Below are 18,517 nucleotides of genomic sequence, written 5' to 3' on the forward strand. Positions count from 1 at the left end.
AAAGAAAGAAAGAAAGAAAGAAAGAAAGAAAGAAAGAAAGAAAAGAAAAAGAAAAAAATGATGGCAATTCCGTGGATGTGGAACATCAGAACTCACTTCCTCAGTGGCTTTCATCATTTCAATAATCCACTTTAGGGCACCTTCCTCCTGCTTTCTGAAGAGTAGAATAGCTGAATTAGTGCTATGCTGAAAACTGGGAGACCACATTCCATCACCATACAGACGAACCTTTCGAACCTTTTTGGGTTGAGTGGCTCCATCTGTAAGAGAATGACAACCTTTGAAGACACCCAAAGTTCATGGAGCTTTTTATGACTACAGTCTTTGATTCCTCCACCCAGTCCAAAGGTTTTTGTTTTTGTTTTTTTAAATTAAAACCCAAAGTGATTATTTCCTTTGGAACTGAGAGGGTTCCCCAACACACAGGCTACTTCATCCTCTCAGCTGTCCCTCCTGGTATTGGACTTACAAGGGTCAGAGGAGCCCAGTCCTCTGTCTAAGGTAGACAAGGGAAGATGTCATGAAAGCTAGGAGTTGGATTCTTTCAAGAATAGCTAGGCCTCAGTCCAGTTCCTCCCCTACCATCCCAATGTGTTCCCACTCAGACATGTACACAGTCTCTGCTCAGCACCTCTGGGCCAGCCAGTCAGGCAGGGTCCTCTCCCTAGAGAGAAACAGTTCCTCAGTGATATCTGAACACATTCCAACAGCATGTATTTATCTCTAGGGTCAGCCTTTCCTGTTGATGATCAGGCAGCATGTGGTGGGTGATGGGATTGGGATAATAGTTGTTGGCAGCCACAGTCAGCGGCAAGGAATGAGGGCACTGGGGATAGGGCCCCTGCCCTTGGGAGGGTGATGTTATGATGAGGTTTCCAGACTGGTATGTGACCAGGTATCTCTCTCCTTGCACCAGGATGTGCTCTCCAGCTCTCCTGTTGCCAGTAGAGATGAGAAGCTGGACACTGCCTCACTCAGGTATGTCTTCCAGAGCTGGCTAGGACCTGGTGGATAGGGACCTCCAGGTGGGGGCCATAGATCCTATAGATTTGGAGCCAGGAGAATGGCGGTGTTTCCATTATTTAATGTAGGATCTGAGCTCCCTTGGGACACAACTGGTTCTGCCTCTTCATTTGAGCTCATTGATAGGTGTCAGGAGCTTCAGGCTCTGGCAGTGGGACAAAGGGGGCCACCCTCCCTGGCTAGGTTAGGCAGTCAAGTCCCAAGAGTTGACAGCACTGGACACAGTTTCCAGGAGCTGTCAGGTAAAGTGCCGACCAGTGGAGGGCAAATGGCCACGTACCTTCTGAGGGTTCCACCCCAGCTCTGAACAGCTTTAAGAAAGTATGTTCACACCAGTCTAAAGACCTTTGATTTCTTTATTATTTATTTCGAATGAGATAACCTCATCCTTCCTCCAGGCTGAGTTTCGGAGGGGGGTGGGTGGGTGGAAGGGAGGAGGCTGAGCCATCTGATTCCTCTTCAGCAAAAATGAATCATGTCCCCCAGCCCCCATCCTCAGCCCAGAAATATTTATCCATGTTTATATAACCATGGCAACAGGCTTTATTCTCTATCACTTAAATCCTTTTTTAAAAATAAAAAGCAGAAGGCAGCTATTTTTCCTACTTTTTCCACCTGCCTGCTCTGCCCAGATGAGAGTTACCTCTTCAGGAACAAGGCGAGAGAGAGACCCCCCCACACACACACTCCTGGGGTAACATTGGCCTTCTCAGAAGCAAGGGAATAGGTAAGTTGCAATGGCCCAGCACCACGAAAGGACTTCAGAGTTAGACAGTAATTGTCCTCCAAAGTCTTGTGGGAACCACACAGTGATACCACCTCAGACTTGTCTAAAACTTCTCTTTTGAGTTCTGCACTGGTATTATGACTATCAATTTGTTTTCTTGCTATCTCTCTCTACCTGAAAATGGATGGAATGTGAGCTGGCTTTGCTAACAATACATTCTTCATCTGCAAGATGGGGTAAATATTCCCCTGCTCCTAACTACTTCACAGTTAGTTTTCAGAAGAGAGTTGCTTTTTTGAGATGGAGTCTCGCTTTGTCACCCAGGCTGGAGTGCAGTGTCGTGATCTTGGCTCACTGAAACCTCTGCCTTAGCCGGGTTCAGGTGATTCTCCTGCCTCAGCCTCCTGAGTAGCTGGGATTACAGGCGCCCGCCACCACGCCGGGCTAATTTTTGTATTTTTAGTAAGAGATGGGGTTTCATCATATTAGCCAGGCTGGTCTCAAACTCCTGACCTCGTGATCCGCCCACCTCGGCCTCCCAAAGTCCTGGGATTACAGGCATGAGTCACTGCACCCAGCCCAGAAGAGAGTTTTGTAAGGAGTATAAAGTGTTACAGACTCAAAAAGGTTTAAACCCATAAGCAGGGGAAATCGAGGCCCAGTAAAAGGAAAGCATTTGTGCAAGGTCATACTCTGTTGTCAGCAGCACAGAAGACCTAACCACCCAATCTTAGGTTCTTGCCAAGAGATCAGCCCACTTCTTTTGGATTTTCAACCCTAGTCAGCCTCCCAACTTCCAAGTGGATTCCAGCCCATGAAGCCTCAGAGATGGAGAAAACTGGGGCTTAAGCTGGACCCTAAAGACTATTTCACCAGGCCAGGCATGGTGGCTCATGCCTGTAATCCCAGCACTTTGGGAGGCCGAGGCGGGCGTATCACGTGAGGTCAGGAGTTTGAGACCAGCCTGGCCAACATGGTGAAACCCTGTCTCTACTAAAAATACGAAAATTAGCCAGGCGTGGTGGCACCGGCCTGTAATCCCAGCTACTCAGGAGGCTGAGGCACGAAAGTCGCTTGAACCTGGGAGGCGGAGGTTGCCGTGAGCCAAGATCACACCACTGCATTCCAGCCTGGGAGTGAGACTGTCTCAAAAAACAAAAACAAAAACACAAAACAAAACAAAAACACTATTTCAGCCACAGATCCACAAACGTTTACTTAGAGTTTCTTACATCTGACTACCATGCTGGAGACTGGAGATGGAGCAAAGCAAGGCCCTTCAACTTGGGGAACCATTTTGTGGTGTTTCTCCGCATTAAAGGCCCCCTCTGTGGACTATATTTCAACGCTGGGTCCTTTCTATCCCAGTCCTATAGTATTCAACTACAGAACTTCTTCAGCTGGACTGGAAACCACAACTCTGTCCTTGGGGGCGGCTCTCACTCTGAACATCTGGTGGGTCCCATAGAAAGGGATCTCTTGGAGAATTTCTGCCCACAGCTGCAGAAAAGGCAGGAGGGGCAATGCTGCTCAGACTGGTAGGGCCAGGGTTGCCTGGGCTCGGCCAGCGGTCACTGACCAAATTCAGCCCATACTGTGCCTCTTTTTTCTTTTCTGTGTGCATTGGCTACAGCTGCCCCAGCTTTGCCCAAAAGGACTCTTGGGGCTAGGCTGAAAGCTGTGGGCAAGAGCTATTGTATAACAGAGGACATGGGGTTGTTAAGTGGAGGCCATTCAACTGGACTCTGCAAACTCTTCTAAAGATTTAATTCTCTCTCTCTCTCTCACCCTCCCTCTCTTCAGACCCTCTCTTCAGACCCTCCATCTCTGTCCCTCCTCCCTCCCTGTGCCACATGTCTGTGTCTCTCTGTATCTCTCTCTCCTCCTCCTCTCCCCCGTCTTTTTTTTTTTTTTTTTTTTTTTTTTTGAGACGGAGTTTCGCTCTTGTTGCCCAGGCTGGAGTGTAATAGCGCGATCTCAGCTCACTGCAACCTCCGCCTTCCGCTTTCAAGCGATTCTCCAGCCTCAGCCTCCGGAGTAGCTGGGATTACAGGCATAGGCCATCACGCCCGGCTAACTTTGTATTTTTAGTGGAGATGGGGTTTTACCATGTTGGTAAGGCTGGTCTCGAACTCCTGACCTCAAGTGATCCACCCGCTTCCGCCTCCCAAAGTGCTGGGATTACAGGCGTGAGCCACCCGCGCATCTTTCAATAGTTAGCGTATCTGGCACTCTTGGCTGCCACCGACGGACCGATCGCGGCGCCGGCACCGTTCGTGCCTTCTCTGGTGTTCTTACAGTTGTCCCACTCAGAGACCTCAAATCCTGCCTGGGGCAAACTTTCCCCCGTTAATTACCTTGAAACAACACGTCGCTAATTGCCTAATTACTCTCTGTGCTTTGCGCCATCGTCCCCGGCTGGCCCGGCCGGGCGCGGCGTCTCCGCGCTGGGAGGGAGCAGCGCTGGCGCGCGCGGAGCCGGGCGTCCAGGGCTGGGGCTGGGAAGAGCAACCCCGCCGGTCTGCCGAGCCCATCGGCTGCAACTTCATCCTCCAGGGCCTGGCTGGCGCTCAAACGGTTCCTGTTCGGCTTGAATAACATCGGAGCATCCCAGCCTTTGAGCGCTTCGCCAAAGGCCAGAGCGTCAGCTAGGTTGACTGACGCCGAGCCCTGGGAAGAGAAAGGCTTGCTCCCTGCCCACCCCGTTGAAGGCCCCAGGGAAAACAGCCACACCCCCTACCCCGTTTCATGTTTTCATAAAAATCATCGTCTGAAATTACCGTGCTTACCGTGTGTATGTGTTTACCTGTTTATCTCGCCTCCCCTTCTCCCCCATGTAAGTTCTTGAGAGCGGGGGCCTCGCCTATCATACTCAGTATCCCCAGCCCTACAGCCTTGCCAGGGGCGCAGCCGACCCTCGGCGGCTTTGTGTGATAGGCGTGAACCGGCCAAGCGGCGGCGTCTCCGCTCCGCCCGAGAGGGGAGGGCTTCGAGGACCTCACTCGAGGAGTGAGGCGGGAGCCACATTCCCAGGGTCCTCTTCGGGGAGAAAAGAGCTTCTGAGGGACTTCTGGGGATGGCAGCGGAGGGGGTGGGGGTGTTTCCTTCCTGATCGGAGTTTGGGGAAAGGGACTGACCCTATGGCACTCTGCCTCTTACTGACACCGCTACCCAGTCCCTCCCAGTAAAAACGTGCTCTCCCTTTATGACCACACGAGGGTCATGTGCTTCGTTGGGGGCCGCCGTACGGCCTGGAATCACGATGTCCTCCGCCGCGCTGACCGGGACCAGGTATGTCCCCGCCAGGCCAGTAGCTGCGCCCGGGTCCCGTGCAAACACCGTGGTAGGGTCGGCCTCGACCGCCCAGCCCGGCCCCCCGGCCGCCCTGCCCATTGGCTGAAGACAGCCCCCCTGAATTCTCATTGGCTGTCCCACTTTTCCCTCCGCCCTCAGCACCGACCGCACACTGCCAGCCGCGGGGGAAGCGGCTCTAAGTCCCGGGCTCCCAGCGCAGGCTCAGCTTCGCGCTGCTAGCGCTACGGGCGCAGGGGCGGGGAGGCCGCCCGGCGCGCAGTTTCCAGTGGGGCCGGGGTCCCACCCGGGCACTTTCTGTTTGAACCGAACCCGACAAATGGGCGCATGACGATGGAGAGCAGGGAAATGGACTGCTATCTGCGTCGCCTCAAACAGGAGCTGGTAAGAGCGAAGCTGGCTCCCGGGCAGGGAGGACTGCTCCGCCCCGACGGGCACCTGGTCCCCGCCCGGGCACCCGGGGGGCCAGTGCGTAAGCAGGGCGGAGGAGGGCCAGGGAAGAGAGGAGAGGACGCGGGCCGGCAGGCAGAGAGCCGGGCTTGTCCTCAGGAAAGGGGGCCATGAAGAAACTTTAAGCAAAGATTTGTGATAAGACAAGAACAAGTGACAGAGAGGCAGAGGGAGCAAGCCAACCAGGCTGAAATGTGACACAGAGAACCCCCAGGGAGAAAACAGTGCACTCCCAGAGACGGCCAGGCACTCGGACGCAGTGGGGCCCCCGCACCGCCGACGCGGAAAGCGCGGGAGCGAAGGTCTGGGGAGCGGGACGCGGGCGCCCGGGTGCTGGGCTGCGCAGGCCGGCCTGGAGCGCGCCGGCGGGCGGGGCGCGGGGAGGAGGAAGGTGCTGGGGCCTGATCCTTGCCCGGGCACGAGGTCAGCGGGACTGCTAGCTCGAGGGGAGCCGGTACCACCCTGGGCCCCCAGCTCTGCTGGGCTTGGCAGAGCTGGCGCGGCTGCGGGGGCAGGCTTGGCCGGCTGTCTGCCTGGGCTTGTCTGCCAGCAGGGAGGGGGCTGGCAGCTGGAAAGGCGGGGGAGGGCCCTGCGCTGGAGGAGGGGCTCTGCCTGGCAGATCGCGAGCGGGAGCTGCGGAGGCCCAGCCAGATGTCAGGTCTGGGCTTGGGGAGTGCGCAGGGAGCGTTCGGAGGCCCCGGAGTGCAGGGAGGGGGAGAAGTAACTCAGTCTGGGGAGGGGGGAAGTCACCGAAGTCGGGGGAGTGGTGTCCGCTAAAGCTATGTTAGGGAGAGCCAGGCTGATTCTCACTGGCTTCATATACCACTACCCCCGCCCCCACGCCACCTGCCATCTTTCTTATTCCTTCACCCACCGGAATTCACGCAAATGTTATGCACATACAGCCCCGTCTCTGCTTTGCCCATCTCTCCTTCCACCAGGCTCTGTTGTGTCTTTGCCTTCGTCTCTTTTTATCTCTTTTAGTTTGTCTCTCTTGGAGTCGACTCTTCTCAGTCTCACTTTTCTGCTCTCCTCTTTCTTCTTACTTTCCAGAGCCAGGGGCACCCAGGCCACACAACAGCAGACCTGCATCTAGAAAGGGCCAGCTTATGGCTCTCCGGATTCTGTGACAGCCTTTCCCACTCCTGCCTGCAAAGGCTACACTCTTCCTGCTTGGGAAGGAAATTGGCAGTGTGGTAGGGGCCAGCTCTGGGGGTGGGGGCAGAGTTTGAAACTGCAGGTGTTCTCACTGATGCTTCCTGACCAAGTCACCCTGGCACTCTTCCTGTCAGTCCTACTCCAGGGTCTGCCTGCTCACATCAACCATCATTTCGCTTTCTAGCCCTTCCTCCTGGAGCCCTTTCTGTGGTGACACTCAGATGCAAAAGTTACTGACTCAGAGAGAGACTTCTTGAGAGACAGGAATATTCATTGCTGTTCTTCTGAACTTACACCATGCCCCTTCCCATAGTCGTTTGCACATGCTTCTCATGCCAGATTGGGATGGCTGGCCCCAGCCCACACGTACACATACACAATTCTCATTTTTTCCCATTTATGTGTGCAGTACCAGAAAGCAAGCTCAAGGTCATCACAGATAATGTCTGAGGTCCAAGACCCATGCTGAGAAAAGAATCTAATAGAATCCTCCTTTTTGTGCTTCGAGTTGGGGACTACACCACCCACCTCAGGATCTGCCTTAATGGAGGGTTTGTGGGTGTTCCTGGCATAGGCTCGAATTTTTAAATCCTGCTGATTTGCATTTTTTACAGCACTCTAGGTGGGAGGTGGTGAGGGGAGGAAGACAGAGACTACGGATGCCAGGAGAATAAAAAAGGCAACTAGAAATCTGCACTGAGCTGAGCTTCACATCTTGATTTGCACCCCCTCCTGCCAAGGACTTGAGCCCCCAATGCCTGGGAGGAGGAAAGGGAGAGGCTGAAGTCACTGAGCGCCCCATTAGCTTTCATTTGGCCCTTTGTCTGAGCAGCTTCAGCCTTTGACTCTCTTGGAGAGGAAGCCAAATGCCTGGCCTGGATCCCAGAATGACACTCAGATGGGAGAGCTCTGCACTACCCCCCATGGTGCTCCGCCCCCTCCCCAATGCCAGCCTGCTCAGAGATGAGACAGAGCAGAAGGACAGACAGAGCTAGTAGAGTGTCACTTGCTCCCTGACACCTCAGTTCAGTGCTTAGGTAGCTGGGCCAAATCTCAGTGCCTTAGTATCCCCAACAGTAGCAAAAGGGAAACTAGAGCTGAATTAGCCCAGGGTCAGCCCTTTGGCTGCCTTGCCCAGGGACAGCAGGGATTGAATTCAATGCAGCTTGCTTGTGACTGGTGTTGACTTAATACCCTAGGTCACAATGGGGTGGGAAAGGAATACAGTTGGTTTCTGTCATGAGCTAGGGAGCTTTTGCACTGCAAATGGCCCATCCCAGGCAGGATCTCCCTTGCCACCCAGAAGACATTGTGTGCCTGGCTCTGCCCTTAGTTCATGTTTACACAGGCATGGCCTCCTGTAATACTGGTCAAGTTCTATGTTCATTTATTTCAGTAAATTTCTCTCAAGAATCACACACTCTGCAGACACTGTGGGATAAACCTGCTGGAAAACAAAACATTAACAGGCTGTGAAATTATCTTTGTCAAGGGTGTTTTATGCTCCCCTCCTGTATCCTACCCCTGTCCTTGGCCCAGAAAATCTAGACAAGAAGAGTGTGTTTCTGAAAACCAAAGTAGTGGAACTTCCCAATTCCCTGAAGCAGAAAATGTCATTGTAACAGGTGAGCGCTGGGAGAAGGCTGAGGGTTTGGGGATCCTGGCTCAATTAGTTGATAAGTAGAGAGCTGGCCCTTTCCTTCTGCCTGGAAAGGGAAGGGGATCGGGTTTCAGGGATGAAATGTGGCAGGAGAAGTAGCAGCAGCTGACACACTTCTTCATTAGAATGAGGGCTTGGGGCTGCAACAGCTCAGCAGGGAACACATCTTTTCTCCCTCCAGCCGCCAAAGAGGGGCCCTGCCTGAACACAGGCCTTGGGACCAGCTGTTCCATACACACAGCTCCCTTGTGGGCTGCCAATAAGTGGGGTAGACACAGGCACACAGACGAGGCAGATGTATGATGCTCACAGGGCATCCCTCGTGAGTTCAGATCAGTGTAGAACAAATAGAGTGCGTAAAGGCTGAGTGATCAGAGCTCATGAAGCACAGCCAGGCTGGGAAGGCTTCCTGGAGGAGGGAGAGGTTGCAGGAGGCCATCTCTGAGAATGTCTGTCATAGCTGAGGCATGGGGACGCAGTTCTCTAGCTTTTAGTGGCCACAAGTTCAGGGGTTTCTGGCAGATGGGTAAGGACTGGGGCCTAAAGGCAAAATAAGGAGAAGAAAAGTAGGAAATGGAGAAGATACAGTAGGAATAGCCTTCAGATCTTGGGGCAAAAAGGCAAATTTCCTGAGGCAGAAAAAAGCTTTTGCAAAGGATCTCATAATGCATCTTCTTTGATGTTTAATGTTGGGGAAAGGTGACTATGTGACTAGTTAGGCAGTGTGGTGATCGGGAAGAATGCCGAGTATAAGATTTAGGGTCAGACCAACTTCAACTCAAATCATGGCCCTGTGTGACCTTAATATATTACTTAACCTCTCTGTGCCTTGGTTTTCTCATCTCTAAAATGGGGGTTTAAAATACCTACTTTATACGGCTACTGTGAAGATCAAATGACAATTTAAGTGCCTCACCAACTGTATGTCCTTCACATGTAGGACAGCGTCTGATGTGTCGTAAGCACTTGGTAAACTGTTGATGATGGATTGATCAGACTGTTTTGCATAAGAGTCATTCATAGATAGAACATGTTATTGAGTTCATACTGTGTTTAGGGCATTTACTGGGCACGGGCACTATCATTACAAACAGACACAGATCCTGTCTTCAGGGAACACACAGTTTAATAGAAGATATAATAATAACATTACTTGATGTTAACATTGATATGCCAGACATATAATTTATGATGTCATTTAATTACCAAAACAACACTAAGAAGTTGTACTTTCATTATTCTCACTTTATGAATGAGTCAATAAAGACATGCGAAGGTTAAGTCACTTGGTTACAGTCATAGAGCTGGTAAGCGGAGGAGCCAGGATTCAGACCCCACCAGTCTGATTGCAGAGCTTATGTTCTCAACCGGTACATGTATACAGACCTCTGGGGCAGAAATAGAGGAATTGTGTTATATAACAAGCATAGGTTCAGTGCTCTGAGAGAGGGAAGTAAACTCCAAATGGGAGATTAGAGAAAGCTTCATGTCTTGGAAGAGGTAGCATTGGAACTAGACTTTGAGGGATACATAGGGACACGCACAGGAGAAGAACAGCAATCCAGGCAGATAATGAAACAACATGAGCAAAAGGTACAGAAGCTGAAGTGGTGGGGATGTCTGAAGAGCAGCTAGAGTTTGCCTAGAGCACAGGGTAAAATGCAGAGAAAGAGTGGGCAACAGTGCTGAAAGAGCTGTCGTGGACACACTCTGGGTGTCATGCTAAAGAGTCTGACCTTTTCTGTATGCATTGGAGAGCAGCCCTGGGATCCAGAAGGTGATATGGGGTAGAGGTGGAGGTGGAGGGAGGGAGGAATTTGAGGCAGGAGGATGAGTTCGAAGGTTATTATAAGAGTCAGGCAAGAGATAAGGCCTGAACCAGAAAGGAAAAAAAGAAGGTAAGTTCTTGAGGTCCCTTGGATGTTCGAGGAAGTTGATTGACTGCAATGGAGAGGAGCTAAAGCTGGTCAGAGGGAAGAGGGCTTGCGGAGACTAAGAGGCAAGCTCCAGGAAGAAGCAGCATTGGAATTCCCTCTCCATCTGTCTGCCCCTTGCCTGAGCATGTGACCCCCATAGAGGGTTCTGTTGGGAAAGTGGGTCCATCCATTTCACAGCCCTCACTTCCTCCTTTCTTTACCCTCCTCCCTCCTACAGCTCTTGGCACAGTTTCCACTTTACCTTCCTGTTGAGAGTTCCAGCCAAGTGTGAGGGGCTGTGAAGGTCCCTATTCACTGAGCTGGAGAATGGGCCACTTGGCACAGTGGGGCTTTTCCCATTTCCGGCCCTCAGCCTCCTCCTAGCTTCCCCAGGGGCTGAAAGGAACTTTGTGGGGATCTTGTGAGTAATGGGGTGGGGGAAGTGAGGCAGGGCACACAGCCAGGCTCATGGGCAAAGCTGGAGCCTGTGTCAAAGGATTCTGGCTGAGCTGGGAGAGGGCGTGAGATGGATGGAAGGACGGCACAGCTGCGGGATCAGTCGGGGCCCAGGGGAGGGATTGGGAAGGGAGCCGAGGATGCTGGCGTCACATTTTCCCATCCCTGCTCCTCCCTCACCACAAAGGGCCCCAACAGGGCCCGGGGGTAGGGTGCTATCCATGGCCAGCTGACCCTACACAACCTCTGTGGGGCTCAGGGCTGGAAGTCCAGGACGGTGGGATCTGGTTCTGAACTGCATCTTCCCCTCCAACCCCAGGCAGGCAGTTCCTCTTCCCTCTTCAGATGACTCAGTGAAAGGGAGGTCTCGGAGTCCCTCAAAAGGATGACTTCATGTTCTTCCTCCCCATCTGGTGGTAACTGCCCTTTGCACTTCCTGCTGGCTGCCCTGGTTTCTTCTCACAACAATCCCAGGAGACTAAGAGGTCAGGGGTTATGATGACATGGAAAGCTCGTTGGCCTGGAGTGCGAAAGCCAGCCTTGGGGGTCCCAGGTCTCTCACTAATAAGCCTCAAGACCCGAGGAACCACTGGTGGTGCTCAGGATGATGGAGGCAATACTCCAGGAAAGCTTTCAGTTTAAGATGTGTGTTGATAGGTGCCATCTGTCTATGGCAAGTGTAAACACTTCACACAAGTTCCTTCATAAGTACACTATTTACATAAACAGATAAGAGATGTGTTCATGGAGACGAGGTCCTGTGTAGATAGGGTGAAAATCATGAAGGAGGTCTGGGGAGGAATGCTGGGAAACACTGAGGGAGAAGATGGACCTCCCAGCCCCCTGGTTCCCTAATCCATTATGTGGGGATAACTCCACCTGCCTGGCCTCAGAGTTTAGCTGTGGGGATCAGGCAGTGCAGAGAAAAGGGCTAGTGCTGACACCAGGAGTTGTCATCTGAGGTTCAGAACCCCAGACCCAAAAGGTGGGCGATTTTGCCCAAATGTCATGTGGCCGAGTAAGTCAGGTCTCCAGATGAGTGTGGGGCCCTTCACAAACACCAAGAGGGTGCCTGTCATGCAACAGCTCTCATACAGTGAGGAACCCAGGGGCTGGTTTCAACTGCAGCCACGGAGACTGAAGTTTGACATGCAGACTTCCGGAGACGCTGAGGGTGGGGGAGGGACTGTGGGGTGGGGTGGAGGCAAGGAGCTGGTGAGAAGACCTTTCCTGGCTTTTCACAGAGGGGATTCCCACAATCTCCATTGGAATATGGTTATTAAGGGTTTTACCTTTGATGGTGGAGCAGGTTGGTTCTCTCTCTCTCTCTCTCTCTCTCTCTCTCTCTCTCTCTCTCGCTCTCGCTCTCGCTCTGTGTGTGAGAGAGAGAGAAAGAGAGAGAGAGAGACTAGGGGTGGGTTAAAAGGAGGATCTCTTTTGGATCTCCTTGCTGTTGGATCCATTCCCACTCAAACAAATCAGGACCAGGTTGACCTTCCTGTGAATTCTCCCAGCTGACACCTGAGAGCAAGTTAGGTATGATTTGGTGCCTGTTCTGAGGAAGAACCTGAGGCTCCAAGACATTAAGAGGCTCCAGAGGAACTCTGCACCCTGCAGCCTGGAGATGGATTTAGAGCTACTCATGTTTGCTCGGGATTTTGTCTATCTGAGCTGGTCCCTCTCCTTTCCTCTACCCCCCTTACTATCCCCTTTTTTCCCCGCTTTGGTCCTGAGGCAAGGGAAGCCCGGGGACCTGAGAGGGTCCCAAGCTCTGGAAGAAGAAGGCAGATCCCAAGCTTGGCCTCCGACTCTTCCTCCTTGGGTGACGGCATCCCCTGGGGTCAGCCAGGAAAGGCTGTTCTGCTGGCTCCTCTCTTAGTCAAGACCCAGCTGACACTCCTGCCCCACCACTGCCGTGGTCCTCCCAGGTTCCCCCAACTCCTCCTTCCCTTCTCATCCCTCTCCCAGATGCCTTCTTGCCCTTCAGTGTCGGCACCCTGGATGTGGCTGGGCTAAGCGTGGCTGGGAGTGGGCAGGCGGGTGCCAAGACTTCCCTTCCTTCTCTCCCCAGCTCCTGCATGGGGCAGAGGTGGGGAGGGAAAAACAGGACCTTCTCCTTGTGCTTCTCCTTGATTAGACCAGATATAAGGAACGGAATCCTGTCATTACTATGTGCTAAGTTTCACCAAGGAAGAAATGTTGTGGAAGTACATGGGAAGTCTTAAATTAACAGCCAGAATTCACCTAATGCTTTCTTGGTTTCATGCAGATACACATTACCTCACCTAATCTGCACAATAGCTTATGAGGCAGAAACTGTTATTCCCATTTTAAAGAATGGAGAAATTTGGCCGGGTGCGGTAACTTACGCCTGTTAGCCGAGCACTTTGAGAGGCTGACGCGGGAGGATGGCTTGAGTCCAGAAGATCAAGACCAGCCTAAGCAACATGGTGAAACCCTGTCTCTACAAAAAATACAGAACAGTTAGCTGGGCATGCTGGCCTGTGCCTGTAGTCCCAGCTGCTTGGGAGGCTGAGGTGGGAGGATTGCTTGAACCCAGGAGGTGGAAGTTGTGGTGAGCCGAGATTGTGCCACTGCACTCCAGCCTGGGCAACAGGGCAAGACTCCGTCTCAAAAAAAAAAAAAAAAAAAAAAAAAAGAATGGAGAAATTGAAAAACAGAATGTAAATAACTTGCCCAGGTCACACAGCTACTACATGGCAGAGCTGAGATTTGAACTTTGTTCCATTGTCTCCAGAACCCAAGTTCTTAACCAATACAGAATATTATTTTGCAGATGGGTGCAGTTTCAGCACTTGCTTACTTACATAGGGCCTCTGTTTTATGGGCAGCTTGAATTCATGCATACCCACACATTCATTCTCACTGGAAAACTGTGCAAAATGTCAGCATTATTTCCTCTGGATTTTTCCACACTGGAAGAGATTGAATGGGGTCATTTCATTCCTCCCTCTACCTCCGACCTGGGCTGGGTTTAGCCTTCTGGAAGGAAGCCTGCCAGTTCGGACTCCTTGCCTCTGGATGAAACGAAACCTTGGGAAGCAGCCCTGGCTCTTTCTCCCTGTGTAGTGAGTTACTATCTGAGGGTAGCAAGCAGCTGGAGGGTGATATGGGGTGGTCAGTGGTATTCAATATATGTTTTATGCGTATGTAGCAAGTGCCAGGTGCTAGCGAGGTTCTGGGCTGACATACTGATGTATAGATCTCAGCCCCTGTCCTCAAGGAGTAGATACTCAATACATATTTCACAAGGGACTGAGCATTTAAACGCATAGAGGACATGGGGTGAGTACATAAATGGCAGGACTACAGGGAAGAGTATATTAAATATCACAGAAGATTTCTAACAGGAGCATAGGGGGTATGTCTCAGGGAGTAGGGATATGCGTGGAACTGAAAGTTGAAATTCTGTCCCGGCGGATCTTGACTGCAGGACCAAATAGTTTGGATTTGAGTCTGGGCATTGGAGAGCCACGAAGATGACAGAAGATGTGTGCTGGGAAGACTGATCAGGTGCTCATGTGTCTGGTGGTTCGGAAGCCGTCTAGGAGGCTTCTGCAGCATTCCTAAGGATGGAAGGAAAGATATGTGACATTTGCGGGAGGAAAAATCCAACATGAGTAAGTTGGACAGGAGCAGGGGTAGTTGAATGGAGAAGCCAAAAATGACTGAGGCTCTAGGTAGGGAAGACAAGGAAAGTGGTATTGGAGGAAGGGAGAGAATAGGGAAGTCAGAGGGAGAAGCAGCTTGCAAGGGAGGAGCTGAGTTTGGTTTGGGGCTTAGAGTCTCCTCTGACCCTGCTCTAGGTCTTAGTAGCTGTAGCTGAGTGCTTCCAAAAGGAAGGGGTCAGGAGAGTAGAAGCAAAGAGGCCAGAGAGAGTGGCTGTCAACATGTGCATCTGTCCCACAGGCTCCGTGTCCCTTGCTGCTGCTGCCGCCACCGCCGCCACTCAAATGGTGTAAACTCTGGCAAATCCCAGGGCTGTCAGGGCCTGGAACTGCCATTTCTTCTTGCCTGTCTTGGGGAAAGTGCATAAAGCATGGGCAATCTCCATGCCCCAGCAAAGGCCTCCTTGCCCTCAAGGGCAGTCAGCCCTCCACTGTTCTTTAGTGTTGTTTCTGCTGGCTTATTGAGAGCCTGGCTGGAATCTCCCATCCCCAGCAGGGCCAGGGTTGGCAGGGGAGGATTTGACCCAGAAGCCTGAGAGGGTCAGCTGTAGCCCAGCCCTGCAGAGCCTCTGTGCCTGCCCTTCCGATCCCTCCACCTTCTGCGTTTAGCTCTATGCATTAAGACAAGCTTGGGAGGTAAGATGATCCCACGGGTCTCTGGGGGGCTTAAGAAACAGATGGTCCCCGCACAGGAGGTTTGCTTTTGGTAACTTGATCAGGAGCTGGGGAGGGAGCTGGCAGGACCAAGGCAGCTTGGGCCCAGGAACTGGGAACCTTGTGAATGTTATCAGACACAGTCCCCCCGCCCCCATGCAGCCTCCAAATTCGGCCCTCACCCAAGTCAATCTCTCAGCCCCTTCCAGCTGGCAGCCAGGACTCAGGCCTTAGACACCCACAAAGGGGCTGGGAGAATTGGCCCCCAGCATCCCACTCTGGCTTGGCCAGGGCAGCAGAGCCAACTGGGCTGAGAAGGCAGGAAGAGTGTTGAAGCCAAGTCTGAGAACAGCTGAGAGAGGACAGGTGTTTGGCAGGGAGACGCAAGCTGAGAAGCACTGGGTTTTCAGCAAACAGGAGTTTCCTGGCCTCCTTGTCTCCCTTCTGACCAGTCAGATGTGAACAGCAATTGCAGGAAACCCCAGGCCTACCCTTTCTCTTGGGGAATCTGAGCTCTTCCTTGTCTCCTAATGCCCTTTTCAGTCCTTCTTCACTGTCCTATAGAGGACAGAGTAGCCTTAAAGTCCAGCTCTGGGTGCAGGTAGCACACACCTGTGGTCCCGGTTACTCAGGAGGCTGAGGCCAGAGGACTACTTGAGGCCAGGAGTTAGAGGCTGCTGTCTACTATGATTGTGTCTGAGAGTAGCCACCACTGTGCTGCAGCCCAGCAAACATAGCAAGACACTGTCTCAAAAAAAAAAAAAAAAAAAGCCTAGCACCACTGCCGAGCCATCTCGAGTCTTGAGGTAGTATAGGTTTGGGTATTCCTTATCTGAAATGCTTAGGGCCAGAAGTGTTTTGGATTTTGGAATATTTGCATATATATAATACCTTCGGGATGTATAAGAAGATACCTTAGGGATGGGACCCAAGTCTAAATATGAAATTTATGTTTCATATACATCTTATACACATAATCCAAAGGTAGTTTTATACAATATTTTAAATAATTTTGTGCATGAAAGAATTTTGACTGTGTTTTGGCTACCACTTACCACGTGACGTCAGGGTAGAATTTGCCACTTTCGGTCATGTTGTGTCTCAAAAAGTTTTGGATTTTGGAGCATTTTGGCTTTCAGATTTTTGGAGTAGGGATGTTCAACCTGTATTTGGTAGTTAGGACTACAGCATCTGGAGTGGGACAGTACCGTGTTTGAGTCCCAGCTCTATGAGCTGTGTGACGTTACATAAGTTACTTCACCCCTTCCAGCTTACTCATTTGTTAAAAAGAGAAAATAGCAACCTCATAGGATCTATATAAAGATGAAATGAGATGAAGCACATAGAGTCCTTAGCACAATTCTTGTAACAAAGCAGATTCTCACAAATTGTTTCTTCCACCATCATCACTGTCATTTCAGGGAGGCCCAGGGAGGAAGAGGGCTCAGACTCAAAAAAGGATGAGGATGACCACTACAACTCTGTGCACTTCAGGCTGATCTCAGTCCCACCTCTTACTACCTTATCTTGGGCGAATTACCTGTGAAATGGGAATAGTACTAGTCACTACCTCATAGGGTAGTTGGGGAGATGAAATATGTGTGTGGGGTGTGTGTGTGTGTATGTGTGTGTGTGTATGGGGTGGGGGGAGCCTTCTCAGGACAGTGCCTGCCTTAGCTAATTAGCTACCATTATTATTTCCTTTACCCAGCACTGATCTGCACTGCACGAGGCTTAGAGAGATGGGGCTGGTGGCAGGCTGGATGACTCTGGAAGTGCATGTTTCAGTGGGGGGACCTAGGTTCAGGGCTGGGAGAGGCACTGCTGCCCCCTGTGGCTCATAGGCCCCATGCTTTCTCTCTCCCTCGCAGATGTCCATGAAGGAGGTGGGTGATGGCTTACAGGATCAGATGAACTGCATGATGGGTGCACTGCAAGAACTGAAGCTTCTCCAGGTGCAGACAGCACTGGAACAGCTGGAGATCTCTGGAGGGGGTCCTGCACCAGGCAGCCCTGAAGGTCCCAGGACCCAGCGCGAGCATCCTTGTTGGGAGGGTGGCAGGGGTCCTGCCAGGCCCACAGTCTGTTCCCCCTCTGGTCAACCTTCTCTTGGCAGCAGCACCAAATTTCCATCCCATAGGAGTGTCTGTGGAAGGGATTTAGCTCCCCTGCCCAGGACACAGCCACATCAAAGCTGTGCTCAGCAGGGGCCAGAGCGAGTGGAACCGGATGACTGGACCTCCACGTTGATGTCCCGGGGCCGGAATCGACAGCCTCTGGTGTTAGGGGACAACGTTTTTGCTGACCTGGTGGGCAATTGGCTAGACTTGCCAGAACTGGAGAAGGGTGGGGAGAAGGGTGAGACTAGGGGGGCACGTGAACCCAAAGGAGAGAAAGGCCAGCCCCAGGAGCTGGGCCGCAGGTTTGCCCTGACAGCAAACATCTTTAAGAAGTTCTTGCGTAGTGTGCGGCCTGACCGTGACCGCCTGCTGAAGGAGAAACCAGGCTGGGTGACACCCATTGTCCCCGAGCCCCGAACCGGCCGCTTACAGAAAGTCAAGAAGCGGAGCCTTTCCAAGGGCTCTGGACATTTCCGCTTCCCAGGCACCGGGGAGCACAGGCGAGGGGAGAATCCTCCCACAAGCTGCCCCAAGGCCCTGGAGCCCTCACCCTCAGGCTTTGATATTAACACAGCTGTTTGGGTCTGAATCCTAGAGACAGAAAGTTGACTGAACCTGAAAGGGCCAGGTCCCAGTGCTGGGCCCCTGGGGAGGAGGGAGGGTGGGCGGTATGGCTCCTGAAAGCCCAACTCCAAGTTCCTTTCCCCCAGAAAGCAGGGAGAAGCCAGAGCTCTTGGCTCTGGGCTGAAGGGAATGTGGTTGGGAGAGGCTGTCTTGGGGGCTGGCTGGTGGAGCAGGTAAAAGTAGCTAGAGAGCAAGGTGTGTGTGTGTGTGTGTGTGTGTGTGTGTGTGTGTGTGTGTGTGTCTGGCATGCACACACTCACTTTGGGGCTGGAGGTGACAGTAGGTGAGGGCAGGGGAGGAGATCAGAAAATCCCTCTGACATCTCCACTGCCCCCAAAGACCTCCGTTGAACATTCTGTATGGAAAAGAGCCCTGAAGCATCAGGTTTCCCAGATAGGCCCCCGAATAAAGACCTGTCCATGGCTCTCCCAACCTTCTGTTGGCTTCTTTGGCAAGACATTGCTCTAGGCACAGGGACTGAACCCTGGGCCTCCTGGGACTGGAGCAGCAGTGAGGCAAAACCCAAGCAGTCATCCCTTCCTGCCTTGGAGGTTTCAGTCCATACCTGGACCCTGAGAAAATGAGCTAAATAAGGAGTACGGTGTGTAAGGAACAGCTGGGGAAGCCCTAGACACTCCCCCATGCACATGGGAGGAAGGATGTAGACATAGCATTGGACCGTTTGAATGCCTTTTCATCTCCATGGTCCCATTTGAAAGTGAGCGAGG

At 52.1% G+C, this 18,517-nt stretch overlaps 1 protein-coding gene across 4 annotated transcripts; it reads left to right on the forward strand.

Moving 5' to 3' along the window:
* The first annotated feature begins 5,233 nt into the window (after nucleotides 1-5,233).
* Nucleotides 5,234-18,221, forward strand: INKA2 (inka box actin regulator 2). Of its 4 annotated transcripts, XM_073008485.1 has the most exons (3): nucleotides 5,234-5,446; nucleotides 14,157-14,343; nucleotides 16,917-18,221. In XM_073008485.1, exon 3 carries the CDS (start codon nucleotides 16,917-16,919, stop codon nucleotides 17,751-17,753), a length of 837 nt encoding a protein of 278 aa, XP_072864586.1. In that variant the 5' UTR covers nucleotides 5,234-5,446; nucleotides 14,157-14,343; the 3' UTR covers nucleotides 17,754-18,221. The 4 variants fall into 4 exon arrangements, with proteins under 4 accessions (XP_072864586.1, XP_007975763.1, XP_007975766.1 ...); XM_007977572.3 differs by lacking the exon at nucleotides 14,157-14,343; XM_007977575.3 differs by lacking the exons at nucleotides 5,234-5,446; nucleotides 14,157-14,343 and adding an exon at nucleotides 5,453-5,814.
* Nucleotides 18,222-18,517: the final 296 nt, after the last annotated feature.

This window comes from Chlorocebus sabaeus, chromosome 20 (genome assembly GCF_047675955.1).
Source record: "Chlorocebus sabaeus isolate Y175 chromosome 20, mChlSab1.0.hap1, whole genome shotgun sequence".
Taxonomy (NCBI): domain Eukaryota; kingdom Metazoa; phylum Chordata; class Mammalia; order Primates; family Cercopithecidae; genus Chlorocebus; species Chlorocebus sabaeus.

What these genes read in the sequence shown, in the direction of transcription:
- INKA2 (XM_007977572.3), top strand. Translation starts at nt 5,390, where the DNA reads ATGACGATGGAGAGCAGGGAAATGGACTGCTATCTGCGTCGCCTCAAA. An exon ending in GTCGCCTCAAACAGGAGCTG is followed by an intron (nt 5,447 to 16,916) that starts GTAAGAGCGAAG and finishes TCTCCCTCGCAG; the next exon opens with ATGTCCATGAAGGAGGTGGG.